Source organism: Chelonus insularis, unplaced genomic scaffold, assembly GCF_013357705.1.
Source record: "Chelonus insularis isolate UGA/USDA-ARS -01 unplaced genomic scaffold, ASM1335770v1 contig_94_pilon, whole genome shotgun sequence".
In the NCBI taxonomy this organism is placed as follows: Eukaryota; Metazoa; Arthropoda; class Insecta; order Hymenoptera; family Braconidae; genus Chelonus; species Chelonus insularis.
Window position 1 is genome coordinate 3,095,949 of NW_023276783.1, and position 21,115 is coordinate 3,117,063.

General features: G+C 28.3%; 5 protein-coding genes and 1 long non-coding RNA gene across 6 annotated transcripts; 4 read left to right on the forward strand and 2 right to left on the reverse strand.

Moving 5' to 3' along the window:
• The first annotated feature begins 1,223 nt into the window (after positions 1 to 1,223).
• Positions 1,224 to 3,412, forward strand: LOC118072744 (lymphokine-activated killer T-cell-originated protein kinase). The gene is made up of 5 exons (XM_035092847.1): positions 1,224 to 1,440; positions 1,563 to 1,799; positions 2,093 to 2,377; positions 2,464 to 2,685; positions 2,802 to 3,412. Exons 1-5 carry the CDS (start codon positions 1,317 to 1,319, stop codon positions 2,981 to 2,983), a joined length of 1,050 nt encoding a protein of 349 aa, XP_034948738.1. The 5' UTR covers positions 1,224 to 1,316; the 3' UTR covers positions 2,984 to 3,412.
• LOC118072746 (syntaxin-1A-like) lies at positions 3,041 to 9,326 on the reverse strand. The gene is made up of 9 exons (XM_035092849.1): positions 9,192 to 9,326; positions 8,832 to 8,924; positions 8,669 to 8,762; positions 8,518 to 8,592; positions 3,885 to 4,082; positions 3,630 to 3,712; positions 3,417 to 3,554; positions 3,231 to 3,341; positions 3,041 to 3,160 (listed from the first exon to the last, which is right to left on the reverse strand). The coding sequence occupies exons 1-9, from the start codon at positions 9,222 to 9,224 to the stop codon at positions 3,089 to 3,091; spliced, it is 897 nt and encodes a 298-aa protein (XP_034948740.1). The 5' UTR covers positions 9,225 to 9,326; the 3' UTR covers positions 3,041 to 3,088.
• On the forward strand, positions 4,023 to 8,638 carry LOC118072743 (condensin-2 complex subunit D3-like). The gene is made up of 3 exons (XM_035092846.1): positions 4,023 to 4,084; positions 4,183 to 7,825; positions 7,960 to 8,638. Exons 2-3 carry the CDS (start codon positions 4,317 to 4,319, stop codon positions 8,282 to 8,284), a joined length of 3,834 nt encoding a protein of 1,277 aa, XP_034948737.1. The 5' UTR covers positions 4,023 to 4,084; positions 4,183 to 4,316; the 3' UTR covers positions 8,285 to 8,638.
• On the forward strand, positions 9,317 to 12,465 carry LOC118072749 (uncharacterized). The gene is made up of 3 exons (XR_004691029.1): positions 9,317 to 9,424; positions 11,350 to 11,515; positions 12,273 to 12,465. It is a non-coding gene; the product is annotated as an uncharacterized lncRNA (long non-coding RNA).
• Positions 10,169 to 19,678, reverse strand: LOC118072745 (ankyrin repeat domain-containing protein 29). The gene is made up of 8 exons (XM_035092848.1): positions 19,258 to 19,678; positions 18,524 to 18,634; positions 17,425 to 17,523; positions 13,221 to 13,319; positions 12,777 to 12,875; positions 12,460 to 12,657; positions 12,271 to 12,366; positions 10,169 to 11,674 (listed from the first exon to the last, which is right to left on the reverse strand). The coding sequence occupies exons 1-8, from the start codon at positions 19,267 to 19,269 to the stop codon at positions 11,477 to 11,479; spliced, it is 912 nt and encodes a 303-aa protein (XP_034948739.1). The 5' UTR covers positions 19,270 to 19,678; the 3' UTR covers positions 10,169 to 11,476.
• A 62-nt stretch (positions 19,679 to 19,740) lies between these two features.
• RpS21 (ribosomal protein S21) lies at positions 19,741 to 20,976 on the forward strand. Its single transcript, XM_035092756.1, has 4 exons — positions 19,741 to 19,878; positions 19,983 to 20,041; positions 20,240 to 20,375; positions 20,853 to 20,976. The coding sequence occupies exons 2-4, from the start codon at positions 19,992 to 19,994 to the stop codon at positions 20,916 to 20,918; spliced, it is 252 nt and encodes an 83-aa protein (XP_034948647.1). The 5' UTR covers positions 19,741 to 19,878; positions 19,983 to 19,991; the 3' UTR covers positions 20,919 to 20,976.
• The last annotated feature ends 139 nt before the right edge of the window (positions 20,977 to 21,115 follow it).

Below are 21,115 nucleotides of genomic sequence, written 5' to 3' on the forward strand. Positions count from 1 at the left end.
ACCGAATTTCTCACTTAGGTCCAGTTCTTCCATATGAGCCCTCGATCAACCCCGTAGCATCATTAACATAGAAGTTATGCATATTTTTATGTTTTGCCGTTTTTCAAGAATATCTTTATATCTATTCAACTAAATATAGTCGATAGCCAGTGTTTGGAAACCGTCTCCTCCCCCTCTTTGTAATGACATCCTCAATTTTCTGATCCAAGCATAAATACGATTTTTTTCTATTTTTGAGGTTAGAGAAGAAAATTTTCCGATTTTGTTGATTGGTAGTTATTCTGTACGTTTCGGTGTTCCAAATTTGACCTTAAATAACAATTTATTCCAACGACTTTAGAACCAAAAATGGAGGTGAAACCGGAAATGGCTATAATTTTGGGATGAATTATGCTCGGATCATAACTTTGACAATTGCATTGGAAAGCTCTTGCTTTAAGGAATCTATTGATATGCTTGCTGTCCATGTACCTCTCATAGATCGTGAGTTATTGGCGAAAAACGAAGCTATGCTGCGGTGGATCATAGAAAAACCTTTAAACGCTCATAACTCATTAACATAGAAGTTATGCATATTTTTATGTTTAGTAGTTTCTCACAAATATCTCGCGATTACTTTGACCAAACAAAGTCAATAGCTACTATTTTGGAATTGTCTTATTAAGATCTCCCTAACGAGTGTCATAATTTTATGATTTGAGCATAAACACAATTACATGCTATTTTTTGAGGTCAAAAGACAAATTTCTCTGATCTTAATGATCGAGGGCTCATTCTGTACGTTTTGATGCTTAAAAATACGGAAGCTGGTTATCCGTTACGGAAATTTATTTTTACACCATTAAAAACCGGCAAGACTTTGGGCCTTTATAACTTTTTATCGGTAGGTCCAAAAACACTTTTAGGGGACGTTTTAGAAACTTCGGAATCTTAACTAACCGCACATATCCATAGATAACTTTGAAAAAAATGTAATAAATATTCTAGACTGTAACTAATCGATGAATGTATATTGATTCAAGATAAATTGAAGTTAAAATTGTAATTGAAAAAACTTAATAATTTTCATGAATTTGGAAACTAATTGCAATTTGAAGTGCGAGTAAAAAAATATTTGACTTTTATCGCCATCTGTATGTGTAGATATATCGATAAATTATCGACCGTTAAAAAAAAACTTTTGTTACAAATAAAAATCGAGTTGGCAACACTGAAGCATCTTGTGTGTGTTTTGATACTTTTAAAAATTTATAACGGAAATAAACAGTCCTATTGTTTTGTGGTTTAATTTTTTAAACAATTTTTCACCGTAAACGATGGCAGAATATTTAACTCCTCCATTACAAAAAATCAAAAGCAGGCTTTGTAATAATCCAGAGAATCAAAGTCCTTTAAAAATACCTGCTACACCGTATTTAAAGCAAATAGGTTACGGATGTGGTGAGTCTTATTGTTGTGATATAAATGTAGCTTTGTTAACTATTTTCACTTTATAATTATTATAAATGTGAATAATACTTCACATAATAATGATTAATTTATTTAAATTTATTTTTACACAGGAGTTAATGTATTCACTCTTGAAAGATCACCTAAAGTAGGATTTGCAAGATCACCATGGGCGATTAAAAAACGTAACAGTAAAGATATCAAAGATGTTAATCTGGATAAACGAATCAAACTTGAAGCAGACATTCTTAAAGCTTTGAATCATCCAAATATTATTGGCTTTCGTGCTTTAACATTGTCAAAAACTGGTGCTCCCTGTTTAGCTATGGAACAATTAGACCAATCATTAGGTATAAAAAGAATATATTCTTATGAAAAAAATATTAAGTTTGTTTATATTGAATTCTTTAAATTTGATATTATTAAAAAATATATAAAGTAATCATTGATTGAACTTTAATGTCATCACAACAAAGAACAACAGTGGTTTAGTTATATCATTAGCATCAACATAATTTATCTCATAAAGTCATGTTCTTATTAAACTAATCGTTATGAAAATATTCTTTAATTAAAAAAAGGACTTAATCTAATTTAATGTAAAACTCTTATGCTCCATGCAATAACAACTTTTGATGTACAGGTGATCTGATTGAAGAAAGAGTAGAAATGGGAGAGGATCCATTTAAAGCAAAAGATATTGAACATGTCAGTTACGAAATAGCAAAAGGTCTAGAATATCTTCATCATACATGTAACATTCTTCATGGTGATCTCAAAAGCTATAATATTTTAATCTCCAAAAACATGAAAATAGTAAAATTGTGTGACTTCGGAGTTGCAGTTCCTGTAACTGAAGATCTCATAATGAAAGAAGGCTATTATTATACTGGAACTGAAGTTTGGAATGCGCCAGAAGTCATATCAGGTATTTTCATATGTGTTTTTAAAGGTATAATTGTACATTTATGGCATGCTTTTTTCAAATATATATTTTTACTTTTGTAAACTTAGAAGAAGGACCAATCACAAATAAAACTGATATGTGGGCATACGGATTGATTATTTGGGAAATGATAGCACTGTCTCCTCCGCATGTTGACCATGACGAAAATCTAGATGAGTCTGATCTCGATCAATCAATAATAGATATGGACACTTCTATGAAAGATGATAAAAATTTTAACATTTCATCAATGAATGATAGTGATATTTTTCCTTCTAATAATAAATTAGGTAAAGTTTTTTTATTTTTATTTTTTATTCAAAGTAGTTTTATTGATATTTGAAAATAGTTATAAACACATATAAAAATTTATTGGATTTTATTTACTGATGGAATTAACTTATAGGAACTCGACCGGCGCTTCCAGCAATAGAAATAGGTCCAGAATACGATGACGTGCTCCAAATATTTATATTATGTACGGATCAAGACCAAACAACAAGGCCCAGTGCAAAAGGAGTAGTAATGTATTTTAAAAATTACATTTTACAATCCGAAAGTAAATCAAAAGCAACAACAAAAAAGTGAAATCATGAACAACATATATATTTACATATTAAAAAAATATTTTTTCATTTTTTATATCTTTATATATGGTAAATTTATAAACAAAACTACAATATATGACAAAGTTTAGAAGAAAATTGCTATTAATAAGAGAATTAAAATTATTATACTGAGTATGATGATAAGTTTAGTTTTTCTCTAGAAAGAAGGTAATAAGAATTATTTTTTAAATTATTTGTTTTTGATAGTATAATTTCATAAATATTACCTTACGATTTCTGTGCCGTCTTTTTTCCGCTCGGGAAAGATCACAGCGACCTTCTTCAACATTATCTGATGCCTTTCCCGCAAAATATTCAACGCAATTTAGTTGCTCACCCTTAAAAAAATAATTATTGTCAGATTTTACTATTTAAATTTAATATACTTGAATAAATCAACATTGGATTATTACCTGCTTTTCAATAAGAAAAGCCATTTCCAAAAACATGTCCTTTATTTCTTTGAGTGATTTCTCTAATTTTATCAATTCATTGTGCCTTTGTTTGATTTCTGAAAGTTGAAGCTTCGCTAATTTACTGTCTTCCAAGATCTAAACATAAATATTAATTATTTATTTCTCTCTTAGTTCAAAATTTATTTATTTTAATATAAATTTGATACTTTCATTATCTACAAAAAGACTTTTCTTTTGATCGTACTCTTCATCATCATCATCGTAAAATATTTGACTGGCAGTTTCTTTTCTAACTGAAAATCAAAAATAAATATAAAAATAATTTAAAAAATTTTCATTAATTTAATATATACGTTTTATAAGGGTGAATTTTACCATATTCAACTGCAATTGAACATGTGAAATTCACACTAAAAAACTATTTATATCATTTAATAAATAAGTCTTTGTTGATATAAAACCTACGTAAAATTCTTTGTTGATGTAAAAGTGATGAACATTTTTCATGATATCGCATAAGTGAATCATTGTATTCATGCATAATGTCTGAGAACATTTTAAGCATCGTCGCATATTGTAAAAACTTAATCCGCGCATGAGCGGGACCGTCTCTCGCACTCTCCAGTGTAATTTCATCAACGCGCGGGATTTCTTTGCCCATTTCTGTAAGTAAACAGTTATTATTATTCAATGATTTCATACAATCACAATTTTCATATTACATTTTTTTTCAAAATTTAATTTTACTTTTTCCATTCATCAGATTTTTTCTGTGTTATCTATTGAAGAAAGAAGCATTCTTAGATTATTAATTCAACGAGAAGGTTATGTTTACCAAAACATTGAAAGCAGCATACAAAAACTCCAAAATATTAGTGTACTTTAAAAAATTGTGAAATGGAGCCATTAAGGATTTTTGAAAAATTTCAATTAGACCAGCTAGATAAAAGTTGGGTTAAATCAATGTGGGATCAAGAATTTTTATTTTATGATGAAAAAATTCCTGGTGACTTTCTTCTTTTTATTAAAAGTGAGGATATGGAAGTTTTATTAAAAGAAACATGTACCACTGTTAAAAGTTGGATAGATTTAAATAAAAATATTGAACCAAACGAAAGGTCAGAAGTTTCTTGGCAAACTTTATGTGCTTTAAGTGTTGATCAAAAGGCACTATTAGCCTTATTAGGCTTTATAATAAAAAGTGGACAAAGTCTCGATGCTGATGAAGATTCACGACAAGCCTGTCTTCTTGCAACAAGTTTATATCTAACTCTGTTAGCTATTCCCGGAAGTAGTGCTTATCAGATTTTTCATGAAAATTTGTACGAAACGGTTATAAGATCTTTAGAACTGTCAAAACATTTAATGCCTGTGACGAAAAAACCTGTAAAAAGTCAAGATTATGAAAGTTTATATCTAAGAGAAGAAGAATCAAGTACTTTACTCCAAACTGAAAGGATTACTTTAACACACGGCCTTAATACTATAATCTATAATATGATTTTGATGTTAGATTCCTGGTCTATGAGAGATTATGTTCGATCTTTAGAATTAACGGTTCATCTTCTAATTGAAGTAACAAAACTTGGAACCGATATTTTGGATTTCAAATCACAAATGCATCATTCAGAAAGATCTGTAAATTCCTTAGTTTATAATTCATACGTAGCACTTAGAAAGTTATGCAATCCTAGACACGGTCATGTTGATGTAACTATAAAATTAATTGCAAGATACATCCTACCTCATATGCTTTATAATTATGTGAGTATTTCATCAAAATCATTAAATATCCTCAGAGATACATCAATAAATTTTTTGAAAACTTTACTCACTACTCATCAGAAAAATGCTGAACAAGGAATCATAATTTTAATTCAACATTTAATGATAAATTGTCCTGAAAGACTGGATGCAAGACAAAAGCAAGCTTCTGTCATTGCAAAACTGATAAATATTTGTCCAAGATCACTTTATATTAAAACAATTAAAAATGTCGTACTATATTCTTACAATAATAAGATCGTCTGCAGAGTATTTTCTCAGGAAATCATTGCAAAATTATTAGAATCTCCAAATGATTTTTTAGAGCAAAACCAAATTTCTGATGATATTTTATCTGACATGAATATTAAAAGGATTCTTCTAGCAACGGTTCTAAGTCGATGTACTGATGTGTCACCTATGGTACGAGGAAGAGCAATGCAGACACTAGCAGACTACACTGATGATAGTCAGAATGCTCTTGTTGTTGACTTATTTAAAGAGTCTAACGATATCGATATATTACCATCGTTAGAAGATATTCAAAATGCTTTTGACAAAGATATTAATTTATTTCCAAATCGTGATACTCTTATTGGAATGCTTAGAACTCGTGTAGAAGATGATCGTGCTGTTTTACGAACCAGAGCAATTCACATCTTACGAAATGGAGTATTAATGGTTCCAGATCTACTAGAAAGTGTATCTGAAATAATCAGTAATCATTGTCGTGATCCTGTAATGATAGTACGACGATTTTCTATTCAAGTATTGACAATGCTTTTAGGAGCATTCTCTAACGATTCTAATCTATACAAAACTTGGGTGAAAGCTGTAATGCCTCAAATTTTTGATGTTGAAAACAGAGTGCAAGAAAAAGTGATGGAATCTATGGAAAGTATGATAATCGACAGAATTTCAAATTCTACAACAAAAGATGATGATCTCCCTTGGAAAATTTTAAATGAATTGACACAAAGGAAAATGAGAAAACATTTGACACGCGCCTGTGATTCTTGGGTAAAAAACGATATTATAACAGACTCATTAATATTAAAAATTCAATCGCACATTCATTCTAAAAATAACATTCCTGCTTGGGTTCTCTTATCAGCAATTGTTGAGAATAAAACATTACCAAGCATGAAAGAATACTTTGAAGATTATGAAAGTCTCTTCAGAGGTAAGGGTTTTTTTGAATATCTTGCCTTAGAAGTCTTACGATGTTGTTGGTCAACATTTGACAACAAATTTCTTCAGAAGCTTTCAGAGGATTTATTACAACTCTTTCAAAAATCTTTAATAAATCCGGAGCTTATTAGCATTTCACTCGATATTCTTTATGATATTTTAAAGAACTTAAACCCTTCAGAGCCCAAGAAAATTGAAAAAAGTATGCACGACCTAATCAGACAATCAGAGAAAGTGATAGAACGAATAATTTTGGATGTAGAGCATACTCAAGAAGATATAACAAACTATTTGAAAGCTATTTGTACGTTAGGTCATGCTTCATTTTTATGTACGAGTAATATCAAACTTCCTGTATTAAGAATACTTCAAGGAATGTTGATAGATTGGGAAATGATGCCTTCATCACTTAAAAATGTTCGAGAACTCCAAGCATTAACAGTTGTTGCTTTAGGTCAGCAAGCAATGAGAGAGCAAACTATCGCCTATGAAATGACTCCAATTTTTGGGCAATTGTTGAGTGCTGGAGTAGATTCTTCGAATGTTGAAGCTGATGCGGCAGTAAGAGTTAATGCTGCAAAAGCTCTTGCTGATGTTTGTATGAGATTTACTGCTCTAGTTGAGCCTCATTTACCTGACATGTGTATATGTATGAAAGGTGAGAATACTGCTGTAAGAGAAGCGATAGTTGTAATATTTATTCAGTTGCTTGTCGAAGATTTTATCAAAGTTAAAGGTATCTTTTTCTTTCACATTCTAACCATGCTTTCCGATTCTGATGAAACCATCAGAGAAATGACTGTTTTTCTCATTAGAGAGAGGTTGTTAATGAAAAATAAAACTCTAATTTCACAGCAGTTTTTAGAAAGCCTTTTTCATTATAACAATTACGAAATAGACAAAAAATACTATGATAGAAAGATGCGGAAAGAAGAAATGGAAGCTTTAACCTTACCCGGTCAAATCAATCAAGCAAAACGAAGAATGATTTACGATTTTATGTTAGAACACTTAGATCCTCCGGGGAAGCTGAAAATTTTAGTAGGATTAACGAATCAGATTTTAAACGGGATTGCTGGGGGACGTATAAAAGTTAATGAAGAAAAGGGACAATGTATATTGAGAGATACTTTGTACATTATTGGTAGTGATTATCTTCAACCATCTTCTTGTGGAAATAAACACAATGATGATGATATGGAAGAATCTACGAATAATGTTACAGTATCTCATGCAGCTAATGTAATTGTTGAAGGAATAAAAAAGCATTATTATCAAGTCCTTTTACCAAATTTAATGAGATTAAAGAAAACATTAGCCGAACAATCAAATCTAGTTGAAGAAGTGAGAAAATTAATTATAAAAGTAGGCTCTGAACTCAGTAAAGATCAATTGTCTTCTCTATATAATGAACATCCTGAAATCGAAAATGAATTGGAAAATGATTTACGGTAAACAAGATATCGTCATTTTTTTTTATTTTAATCAGTGAAAAAACTTTTTTTATTATTTTTTTTCATAAACAAAGTTTTTTCGCGATACTGAAAATATCCTTAAGAAGAAGTAAAAGTAAATTGGATTTCAGGAAGTTACATAAGAAGAGCCAGCTTTATACAAACGAAGAACAAGGAGGAGAAGAGGAAAACAGTGGTGGTAATGAAGATGAAAGTCAAAAAACAGAGGGAGAAAAAAATACTTTAATCTCTGAACCATCAACACCTCAGGCGCATCCTTTATTGGATAGTGATCGAATTCCTCGCATTATATTACATAAACTTCCACTTCAATGGGAAAATATCAGCTCTCCTCTCAGTTCCATTGATATACCAATACATTCAAATCAATCAATTACCAGTAGTGGTAATAATTGTAAAATTAGCAGTAAACAAACAAACGAAAATTCAAGTTAATTTACTACTAATAATTCTGAAGAACCGGGGTTAAGTAACACTCCAAAACCTTCAAGAAAACACTAATAATCGTCTTGATTTTCTAATCAATTTATTAGAATGAATTAAATCCTTATGAAAATTCTATCTTCTAATTAATTTCATTACTGATGTAAATAGTTATACTAACACAATCCAAAAATTTAACGATCACTAACGTTTCGTGTGATTCTATTGTACAATTTTGCGCTTACCTTTTAAACTCGTTCGAATTTTGAAAGCAGTTTGTGATATTATAAACGTTCGGGACTCCAACTCTAATTGTATACCTGAAAATAATGTAAATAGGTATTAAAAAAATTATCCACTAACAAATATCAGAAATTAATCAATTAATCAACTTACCGTGATCAGTATGAGATAGAACATTATTGTGTAAATCTTTAACAACATTTATATTATCTCTGAGAACATCAATCATTGCCCGAATTTTTTCCGCCTAAATAGATGAACTTTTAATTAATTAACTCAAAATATTAATTAATTATTATTTTTGGAAAATACATACTTCGTCTAAAACATCCTTTATTTTTTTATTATGATTTATTTGTGTACAAACATCTTGTAAAAAATTTCTCCCCATTGAATCATTTCTTTTATTCTTAAAGAAAACATAATATATTTTAAAAAAATAATTTATATTTTTATTTTATCAATTAAATTGACTAATAAATTAATTGTTACAATGTATAAAACATTTTTTTAAATCTAGAGTAATAAAGTTTAAAGTCATTAGTCTTATATAATTGTTGTAAGCCTTGAAAAAAATTATTAACTCTTGTTGAAAGCATTTTTGCTAACTGATAGTGAAATAAATGACAAATGACTCTAAAAAAAATGGAATAAACCTTGAAGTAATAACACTAACAGCACATAATTCAAGTATTCGATCTCGAACCATGGTAGATAACACTCAAAATACGGTTTTCAACTGACTACAAAACGAAAGGTGTGTTTTATTATCAGTCTTTATCAGCCTTTGCTCCTGAACCTCTTCGATAACACAATTCCACTTACTACAAACATTATTTCATTGTCTTAAGCAACGAGTATAACAGTTGACACATCTTAAGACTCTTCTCACACTTCGTACAGTTCAAAGTGAGTTACTTTACTAGTACTAGAATATTTTGCATAAGTAACGCAAAGGAAATAAGTACTTGGCAGATGGTTTTAGCAAGGCTGTGCTTAATCCGTATAGATAATTCGAACTCATGCATTTTAATAATATTTTTTTGTATTATTTCAGCCTTTTATTACATGAATCTGCGAAAAAAATTCATTTTCAATTCATGTTGTGAGTTTATCTATAAATACTTTTTAAATTTAACCAGTTATCAAAATAAACATTTACATATTTAGAAGGTGAAATATTAATAATTATTAGTAAATCTTTCTTCAACTGTTACGCTTTTTTAATGTTGTATTTACAATTATAAAATCGCATTGTATTTTTTGCTACGTTGTATTTCTTATAACAAAGTATCAGAAAAAGGCTGTGACACAAAAAGTTTCAATGATTATCAATCATATTATATAATGAAGGTACAAAATATCTTTAAAGCATTAAGAATATTATGTTGAAAATGGAAGCAAATTTTAATTAACTCTGTAGTAATATTATGAATTATTTTGCTTATTTACTTTTACAAATATTCCATTAATTTTAATGTGAGTGAATGTTTGATAAGTATATTAAAAATTTAAGATGAAACATTCGATGTAATTTTTAAAAATTTAGTCAATGTATTCCAAAGGTATTTTATTATCCGTACAGCTATATATTGTAATAAATTAAAAAAAAATAACTAAGCAGAAAAATTTTTTTAATGACAATCTGTATTTTATTGGTTTTTTTCTTCAGTACATCTTGTAACAATAACAAATTTCTAAATTAATTAACTGTTATAGTATGTTATTATGCAAGAATAGTTGTGAGTTGAGGAAGACTATATGAGAAAATATATATTTTTGTCATTGTGGAAGGAATGGTATGTTATTTTGGAAACATTTTTTACATTAATTGAAATTGATATTCAAATATATTACATATTTTCATTTGCAGTATAATGCTTAACTATGTTTCAATTAACTTAAATAACAGAATCTTGATTGAGATTCATGATTATCTCATTTATAGCTACATTGAGAAATAATTTATACATATTTTTATTAGTAATTAATTTATTAATTATACTATTTGCATTTCTTTAAATGTTGAATGCATTTCAAGGCAAATTAGTCAGTCTTTTTTTTAAGTTCCTCCTCTTTTTCGTTCATTTTAATTCATAAGACTGACAAAAATGTAAGTTTTCCTTCATAAATCATGGACGGTAATATAATTATAAGACAAATTAACTCTCCTTAATGCAGTATATATTGACAATTTTTGATGAAATTAATCTCCAATTCATTTTAATAAATTCTCTGATAATTATAATACAATAAAATAAATCATTTCAATTTTTTTTTATACAATTCATTGTTTAATTACACAGAATTATAATTGTATTGACTAGTGTCTTGTTAGACACAATATAAATTCATTTTTTAACAAATACTGCATTAAAGATATACACAAAGAAATTATCACGAGTTAGCCACTGCTAATTTTTAAGAAACTAAATGAATTATAAAATAAATAACAAAAATATTCTCCTGAATTATTTTCAAGTTATGACAATAAATATTTTTAAACTCTTTGATATCCTAGAAAAAATTGAGTACAAAAACTATATTAAATTTATTAGTTATTTAACTGTAATTTTAAATTTCCTCATTTTTAGTTTCCTATTACTTTATGTACAAAATAATGCAACACCCGGCCATGGATCCTCACGGATCATGAAAAACAAGTTATATTTAGTTACTTTACTTATGTGTAAGTGTTTATATCTACAAGTATTGAAAAATATTATTGATTCAATTGGATATTATTTTAAATTATTATAATTTATCATACTCCGTTAGATTCAGTGTGTATAAAATTATTGCAATAATTTTTAAGAAATACTGATTTGTTTCAGGATCTCTTATTGAAGTATAACTGGTATAAAAACCAGTTTCGATCAACAACAACGAATAATAAAAGGCAAGGAGAACCCTATCGGACAACTTTAACATCTCACATCTTTACTTTATACTTATGGTATATCAACGTGATGCAGTTCTTGCTCTCACTTTATCCTTGAGGTAATTGGCGACCTGGGTTTGAGAATGTCTGATTGCGAGCTGGAGCGGTGTAAGTCCTTCTTGATTTACTAGCAGAGGATCGGCGCCAGCTCCTACCAATTGCCTTGCAACTGTCATGTGCCCAGTCAAGGCTGCAGCATGAAGTGCACTTTCACCGTTCTGAAAATGGAATTACAGGATAAATTAATTCCAATGCCTCACTGAATCCTCTTCCGGTTAAAATCGATAGAAAAAGTAGCTCATTTAATGATTTAACAGAAATATCTAACAACATTCTCTCTGTAAACAGTTAGACCAACGATTTAATCCCTCAGATGATGAAATTTCGAAAATAACAAAAAATTAAATTAATAGAATATTGACAAAGCAAAAACATGATAAAATATACAAATACTTTATGCTAGATAAAGTTTTAAAAGAAACGTATATAATTTTGAAATTTAACAGTGAATATCTTGAACAAATACTACTTTTACAGAAACACAGCGTAGCATATCAAGTTTCACACTTAGGTAACGCATAAAACATTATCACTGATGCTAAAGTATACACAGTAAAAATTCATTATTATTGATAATTAGTAATAACTAGAATTGACTACTACTCTATTTTTAAAATAAATAGAAAGTTGTACTTGATGTATGATTAATATTCTTAGTCAATCAAAAAGTGTATTTTTATTATTCACTAAACTTTCCATTTGAATGATTGTGGTTTTAAAAATGAATGAGAAAATAAAACAAATTATATCTTACAGGTAAAATGCCAAGAGATGGTCGATACTTCAATAGTTCTCCAATGACCGCAGTGTGGCCTTTATGAGCAGCTTTAAAAAGTGGTGTTGCTCCGTCCTAAGTAAATATAAAAATAGCCAGCGTTCATTGACACAACTCATGTGGTATAAATTACAAGATGAAAAAGTGGATCTGATGATGATAGCTTACGTGTCTGGTAGCATCGACCTTGGCTCCGGCCTTCAGGAGTCTTCTTACTACATGATCATGGCCCATTTGAGCGGCAATCCAAAGGGGCGTAGCTCCATCTGTCCTGGCAGAGTCAATTTTTGCTGCTTGTCCTAGTAATACCTCTAAAATGCGTACATGACCATTTTGTGCTGCTATAAATAACGCTGTTGCTCCATCCTAACATAATTAACAACACCATAATCATTATAATATTCATCTTTTAACTTCATTTAATTACCAAGTTCATTAGTCATGGAACACTATAATTTACATATGAGTATGAAAATGATATATACCTTCATGTGTGCATTAACATTTGCACCTTTTTCTATCAACTCTTCTACGACGTCTAAGTGACCACATTGACAGGCAACAAATAAAGGAGTTCCTCCATCCTAAAATAAAATAATAAAATTGTGTCATGAGACTTTCTTTTTGAATTTATGAATAGATAGAAACTACATATATGATAAATATAAATAACGCAGTTTCCAATGAAAAACTAACAAATTTATTCATTTAACTAATTTTTAAATTCTTAAGTACTTTATATTATGAGTTAGCTTGTTATGTGATGTTGAAGAGCGTTTGGTATATCTAGATCATTCATTTAATTGATATCAATGTTCTACAAAAATTTACATCTAATTCAACTGCATTTTTATATTTGGTATTGTTTTGATGTAACAATTGTCTTTTAACTCCATATTAGTAATAATAAATATTTCTAATTAACTTACAATACTACATGAGTCTACTGTTGCTCCATGTTCTATAAGAAGCGTAACAATGTCTACAAATCCACCCTGTGCAGCAAAAAACAGCGAAGTTGTTCCAGTCTGCAACAATATATTGATGATTAATCGGTGTGAATAATAGGCCCTCTCGTTTCTTTATTATACTGACGAGCGTTTGACAAGCATTGAAGTGTGAAAGTGGGCAGTGAAACATTTTTATTGTACTCTAAACCGTGAAACCATATATTAAGTATTTACTCTTGCTTTGAAATTACCTCCAACTGAGATGGACTCATTTAGAATACAATAAATTCATGATATATTATAAGTCATCTATTCTTATTTTCTCGATAAAGTTCGCGACATTTGAAGATCATCTCTCATCATAGAGAATATCTTACATCAGAACATTCCTAAATGTCAGGAAGTAAATCGACATATCATTTGGAATGTCAATCGAATGAAATAACACTATACTCAGACAATAAATTTCCTATTTTACAATAGATAAAATTTATTTCTTATTTTTATTAAATTCAAGTAATAGGTTTATTTAAAAAGTCTAATGAGGGAAGACTTAAATAAAAATACTAAAAAAATGAAGTTGTTATTTAAACTAAAATAACTAAACCAACATCAAATGGATATAAACTTACTATCTTTTATGTAATCTTCGTACTTTGTTATGATAATATTTGTATAGAACAAGGAAACGTGGATATATTACATACGTGTAGAATACGTGAGTGTCTTTTGGCTTGACCTCGACGATTCAGAATAGCCAGAATTTATTTTAAGGAATTTCAAGACATAATACTAACTGTACAACTCGTTCCTTTTGTGTTATTTTCATTAGGAAACAGCACAAGTATAGCTTCAAACGTATGTAAAAATAAATGATATTTAGATTAGTATGTCATGATGACATAAACATCACTAATTGTAAAAAATAAAGAACTAATGTTTTTTTATTTTTAATAAATAATAGTCGTGTATTTGTATGTATAACGCATAATTTTATGTTATATTTTATTTTATAACATCATAAAAAATATTAAATATTTTACTACAAAGTCTACATAGACAATTGGCTATAAATATCTGTATAATAAACAGCATGTAGGATAGCTTCGTTTATTTTATGATTTTAAAAAGATAATTTTTCTGATAATAATTACTTATTTTCATTAATAAATTGATAGCATCGCCTACTTTTTATTTTAATTATTATTAAACTAATTAAATAGTACAAAAAATAATTATATTAGTAATATCGATTAAGTATTTATAATTGACTTGAAATAATTAAAAAAAATAACAGCGATTAAATGAACTGAATGTAACTTAATTATAATGAAATTATTGATTTTATGATTAATTACTAATTTACGATTAGATTTAGGTTTATAAAGTTGAAAAATAATCCAAGAGTATGAGTGACAGTAATTGTTTAATAATTAAGAAACATTTGTTTTGAATATTTCGGAAATTACAGTAAAAGTAGCAATGCAACAGATATTTAATTATAGAGAGACTATTAAAAGTAATTAATGACGACAAAATTGTTAAATTTTCTAATTAATAATATTTTGGAGTAAATATTGTTCTAACATTTGGAGTGAGCTAAGAGCTTTTTTTTTAAATAATAAATGATTATTATTTTTTTTATAAATATAAATGACTGTTACGTCCTGACGGACGTAATGACATATTTAAGATTATTTAAATGATTATAAATGATATCATTTAAATAAATAAAAACTCATTTATAGAAATAACAAAAAAAGTCACGACTAATTTTACTTGGAGTAAAAGTTATCCCTGATCTTATTCAAATTGTTTTAGCAATTTTCTAGCAACATTACAAAATGATTCATCTACAGATAGTACATAACATCTAAAAAGTAAGAATATTCAGTAATTTCTATGAAGTTTAAAGAATACTAGTTTCTCAAAAGTATAAAAACTATTGTAATTGAAAAAAATATAGCTTAAGGACTGGCCAGTTATAAAACAACATGTCTACTTTCATACTTTGGATTAAAAAATTGATAATCGTTAATTAATTAAAGACACCAACCGAAAAGAATAAAATTATAATTTATAAGCTAACATAAGTATATTGAAAGTGGATCAAATCTCGAGCTTAACAACCAGCAAGCAAATTGGCGTGACGGTAACTTCTCTAGCTTTTATCCATAATAATCATGCCGAGAATGTTTGCGTGTTTAAATTATATCGATTGCACAAGCTTATTAACAGTTTATTAACAACGTTCAGAATAGTATGACGAACTTATTATTAAAGATAATGATAGTAAACGTCATTTTGTAATCAAAAATTCAATTTAAGAAAACACCGAGTATTATAAAACTCTTTATAAAAACTTCAATTTGCATTGAATAATTCTTATTCAAACAATGACTAAAGATGAGTTTCTTGATAAATGAACAAACATAAATGAATGAATAAGTCATCGAGCCGTTGTTTTATTTTTATAAACAAGAATGTGTTACTTTGATGCATAAATAATTAGAGGATTGTATTTACGTGAGTTCATCAGTCTGAGGTTTAAATTACATATAAAGACTCTTACGCTGCTTTTCACTTTATAATGAAGTTGAATCTTCCCTTTTAATTCTACCCACGCAGTCTCTATGCTTATAAGAAAGCTCGCACACGAGCTGATGTGGTTGTCAGAGAATAAAAAAGGTCAAGATGTTACAAGAATTTTTGTTATACCTATACGATAATTAAAGTATTATGTTTAAATAGCCTTTCATATAATTATGTGATCAATTTTGACATTAGAGTTTATAAAGTATTACCAATAAGTAAATTTTATAATAATATGGTAAGATGATGATTGCATGTTTAATGCTTGTTTAATGATTAAAAAAAAATTTAATTATTATATTGAGACATTTTTGGTAGTGACACAAATAAATTCAATTGTTAAAAAAATAAATGATAAAATATATGATTATCACTGTTTAGAATACATGATGATAAGAATGTTTTAACTTGAGTTCTTTTTGTTCGAAATATCAACTATTTATACTTGGTTCACAATCTAGTTATTTTAAAAATTATGCTTTCAACGTTGAGGTTAAAATTAAAATTTTATTTTAGTTGGTTTTTGACTTTTTTTAAATTTTAAATATGTCAAGATGTGGCATGAAAAATTCTCTTGACACTTGGAGTATGTGTCAAACACCTTTTGATGTTAAATAAATTATCATGTCGAACCGAAATTCGTGACTTTATAAAGTGAAGTTAACGATCTTACATGTTAATTTTGACTCAATACAATTCTTGCCATGTAGATAGTTATTTAGATCTTTTACTCTAGCTTTAAAGCGAATGAAAAGAACAAATTAAAACAACTACTTTTTTTTGTTTACACAATATCAACAGTTTAAACTTGATTTATAAGAAATATCTGAATAAAAGTAAGTTAGAATGATATTTAATTTAAACAAAAACACTTCAACTATTTTATTCAAATTAGAAATGAATTATCTTTGTTAATTTGAAAGTTACTCCAATACGCGATACATTTTCATTCATAAGTAGAAAATGTATTCAATGATAATTAAAGTTTAGCTAGAAATGATCTTGAATCAAATGAAAGTTTCCTCAAGCAGAAAAATCAGTATTACGTAATTAACTGAATTAGACAGCCTTAAAATATTTGAAATTAAATCATGAGTCTACATAGTCCCACGTTCACTCCATAAGGTCAATGACTTGATTTAATTCAAAGAACTCCAAGTTCTCTTCAACCGCAAGACTCGAGATTTAAATCACTTAAAAAGCTCCTCAAACTAATTTTAAACATTGCTGTCAATAATTGTGATTTATATGGCTCCTTTTGCTTGGAATTCTAGTACTTCAGACAAGTTTTGCTTGATTAACTTCTGACTTATTACTTGGAATTTCATCTTCAAGTTCATATTCTCAAGTGCAGAAGAGAGGAAAGTCTGCCAATAGGTTTTTCCATTGAATTCAACTTCTACGACGAAGCCTAGGAGCTTAACAATGGAAAACTTCGAACCAATCGAAAGGGAAGTTTGAATACGAGCCGATGATATGCATTATTGTGACTAGTAGTGGGCATAGTGAATATATCGTCACACTAAAGTAAGGTTTCATTCATTCTGCGGCCATTCATTCAGAACCCCGGGCGGCCCGAGTCCAAACTTACCAGCCTTTTGGCATTAGGATCCGCCCCTTGTTGAAGTAGCTCAGTAACGGCCTCAATATGGCCCCCAGCAGCCGCTAATATCAGTGGGGTTGTCCCGTCCTAAATCAAACAAATCGGCAATTAAGTACTTGCTGTGATTTATGACTAAGTAGGGTTTTAAATCACTCCTCTAGTTATAATAATCAGGACAATATATATTTATGATTGTAAATCTAAACAAAATTATACGCTTATTGATGAATGAGTTTATGAATTTGCAATTGATTTAAAATGGATATGCTTTTCAATCATATTCAATTGATATGATCAAGCTAATGATTAAAGTTTTCTTCATTGCAATAAGATATATTTATATTATTCTAGAAAATGTTTTTTAAATAAATTGGTTGTATATTTTAGAAAATAACATTGCTGTTTTCTTGTTAATTTAAAAAACACTACTGAAAAAATAAAACGTAAAATTAAATATTTTGAAACGTCTTCCATGTACTAACATCTTTATTCTTTTTGGAATGTTAATGGCAATGAATTTATATGTATTAAAAATAAATGTAGAAATGTAAAATAGATTTATGGACACACGAAAAGAAAAATTGAGTGAAAATTGTCCTGAAATTCAGAGTAAACCGGGTACGCTGTGCAGGTAGAGTCATAATTACCTTGCAGGATAATAAAATTTTCCCTTCCACTTTGCACAATTTTTTTTTTCTCAAGTAAATTTTATGATCGTGCAAGGTAAATTATATTTCTGCCTGGGCAGAATATCTGTGTTATTCCCAATTGAAGGGAAATTTTGAACAATAACGAAAAATATCTTGTTTTGAAAAATAAATATTCTCCGGAAGTGATTCTTTGAAAACTGCACATTTAGCTATTTTTAATTCTATTATATTATATATAAACTGTCAAAACATTGATGTAATAGTAACTCGTGAGAGATGTGTGCTATTAATAGTTCTATGGTGAAAAAAATATGAATAGGTCAGGATGATGAAATTGTGTTGGTTCGCAATGTCTATCTCGTTTTTCCGCTTCAAGCTAATACAGTTTATGTCGCAATGGGATTATTTATTTCCTCGATAATGCAACAAGCACTGACCTTGTCTTTGCAATCAACGTGGACGCGTCCGGAGTCCAGGAGAATTTGCAGACGTTTTGCGTCACCTCGTGCTGCAGCAAGATGTAATTCAACATCCCAAGGAGATTCTTTCTGAAATGAGGAAGGTCATTATAATATTTACACAATATAATTACCAATTAAAATAATAATTACTATTTTTTATGACACTTTAAAATAATTAATTAACATTATAATTAAAATTAAGAAGCATAATTAAATACTTTCACAGTCTTTAAACTCATTAAAAAAATTTTGAACCATAATTTAATGAGTTTCAATAACATTTTAAATGAAAATTCAAACTAACGGCAATTTATGTAAATTTCAATTAACTCAATCAATGTTCAACCTATTAACACTCACTGACGTCAATCGATTTCGCGCCACAAAAATAAATTTAACCCAATTTCTAATTTTTAATTGAAAAGAATTATTTTTTAAGTTTAATATATCGTTGATAAATTGGATGTAATGATTTTTTTTATTGCTAATATCCTTCAATCATTAACACGTGTTGAAACATGTAATATTTACACATTAAAAGTAACAAGATATCACCAATTTTTTATTTTAAATGCTAATTTTATTTTGCATGTAGTACGAAACAGGCGAAATGACTTATCTATAAATCAGATTAATTTCTTGTTTGATAATCTGTTCAAATTATAGAATTATTTACTTGGAGTTAGAGTAATTCAATTGAATTAACTTACCTTCATAGACATGTCAGTATCAATATTTTTTGCACTTCAAATTTTTTAAAATTTAACAAAAGTTAAAAAAAAGCTTTACTCCAAAAAAAATAGAAACAAGAAATTTGGTACTTTATGATGAGTACATTATTAAACACAACACAGTACTATCATTTGTTTTTAAAGGCCACAAAAAATAAATTTGCCTAAATCACGAATGCATTATTGCCAAAAGTTTTGCAGTAATGTTTTTTTGTTCGTTACACGTTATAAGATTACATCTAAGATCACATAAGTCTGACACTTTCACTAGCTGGTTGAATGTATTCTTTGCAGTCACTCGTATGTTTGCTTTGGAGCTTTCATATAACTGCTTCAATACTCGTTAAAAGACTTCAGTGGACTACAGCCGCTGAATGCCCGACACAGCTCACTGCTCAAGAGTTTTAGAAGGAATCAGTAATCTTAGAGAATAGCCGTCAGGATCGCCACTATCCAATAATAATTTTTTTGTCGACATGTGCTGCCATCTTTTTTTTTTTATACTTGATGTTGGCAGCAATACTTTTCCAGCATAGCCAACTGTATTTCCTTTTTCTCCTTTCTTTCCGCCTGTAACTTTGATAGGCATTAGTACCTACAGTACGTTAATTATTTATTAAATTAATTATTTATCTGTTAATAAAATAATTTATATAATGAATTTTTATTTTTTCTATTATTTATATAAATAACTTTGTTTGTAGGTAATCAAAATGGAAAACGACCAAAAAGAATTTGTGGATCTTTACTGGCCGCGAAAATGGTGAGATAAATGTTTTAACACGTGGTTTTATTGACAATTAATATTCAATTTGATCAAAAATATCAAAAATAGTTGATTAAATAATGTTTATATTTTATATATGTTAAAATTGTAGCTTGAAAGTAATTTAGTTCTGTATTTAGAGCATAATTAATCAAAGTGACAGGGATTGAATTTTAAGGTTATGTTTTTTTGTAGCTCCTCAAGCAACAGAATTATTCATGCTAAAGATCATGCTTCTATTCAGCTAACTCTTGCTGATGTCGATCCCGCAACTGGCAGGATGACAGATGTACATAAAATGTACGCCATTTGTGGAGCCATCCGTCGTATGGTAAGAATTCTACAACATTTTTTCTTGCATCTATTAAAGAAATGTATCCGGGTTTTAATGAGACGATGAGTTATATAGAAAGTATCATCATCTTTAAAGAATGAATTTGAAAAGTTTAAATCTTAACTTTTCAAATTCTTTATAATATTCAATCATTTTTTCATTTTAGAACTGATACCGAATGAAAAGTCATTAATTGTTATTTATTACAACAATAAGAACTTGAATAATTTACTATAAAATATTTCTACTGTACATTAACATTTTTTCTTTGGTTTTCAAATTACATTCTTTAATAACTTCAATCACTTCATTAAAATTAAAGAAATAAAATTAGTTAATTTGAATGCAACTGATATTTCAGGATAATTTGACTGTAACTTTATTAGAATATCTACTCTAGTTTTTAAATGAATGAATTTTACTTTGATCAAACTAATAATAATACCAAGTTTTTTATTTTAAATTTTATTACAGGGAGAATCCGACGATTGCATTGTTCGACTCGCAAAAAAGGACGGAATTTTAGCTAAGAATTTTTAATTTCATGCGTACAATAATTATTAAATAAATAATTAAATAAAAAAAATACCAATATAAACTGATCTATTTCATTCCTCTGAAAAAAAGCAGTCATTTTTATATTTAAACCCAATTTTCGAAAGTAAATTAAATATTAATTTGTATTACTGATATGCAAAAGGTACAACAAAAAAGATAAACACAAGTATGAAATAAAT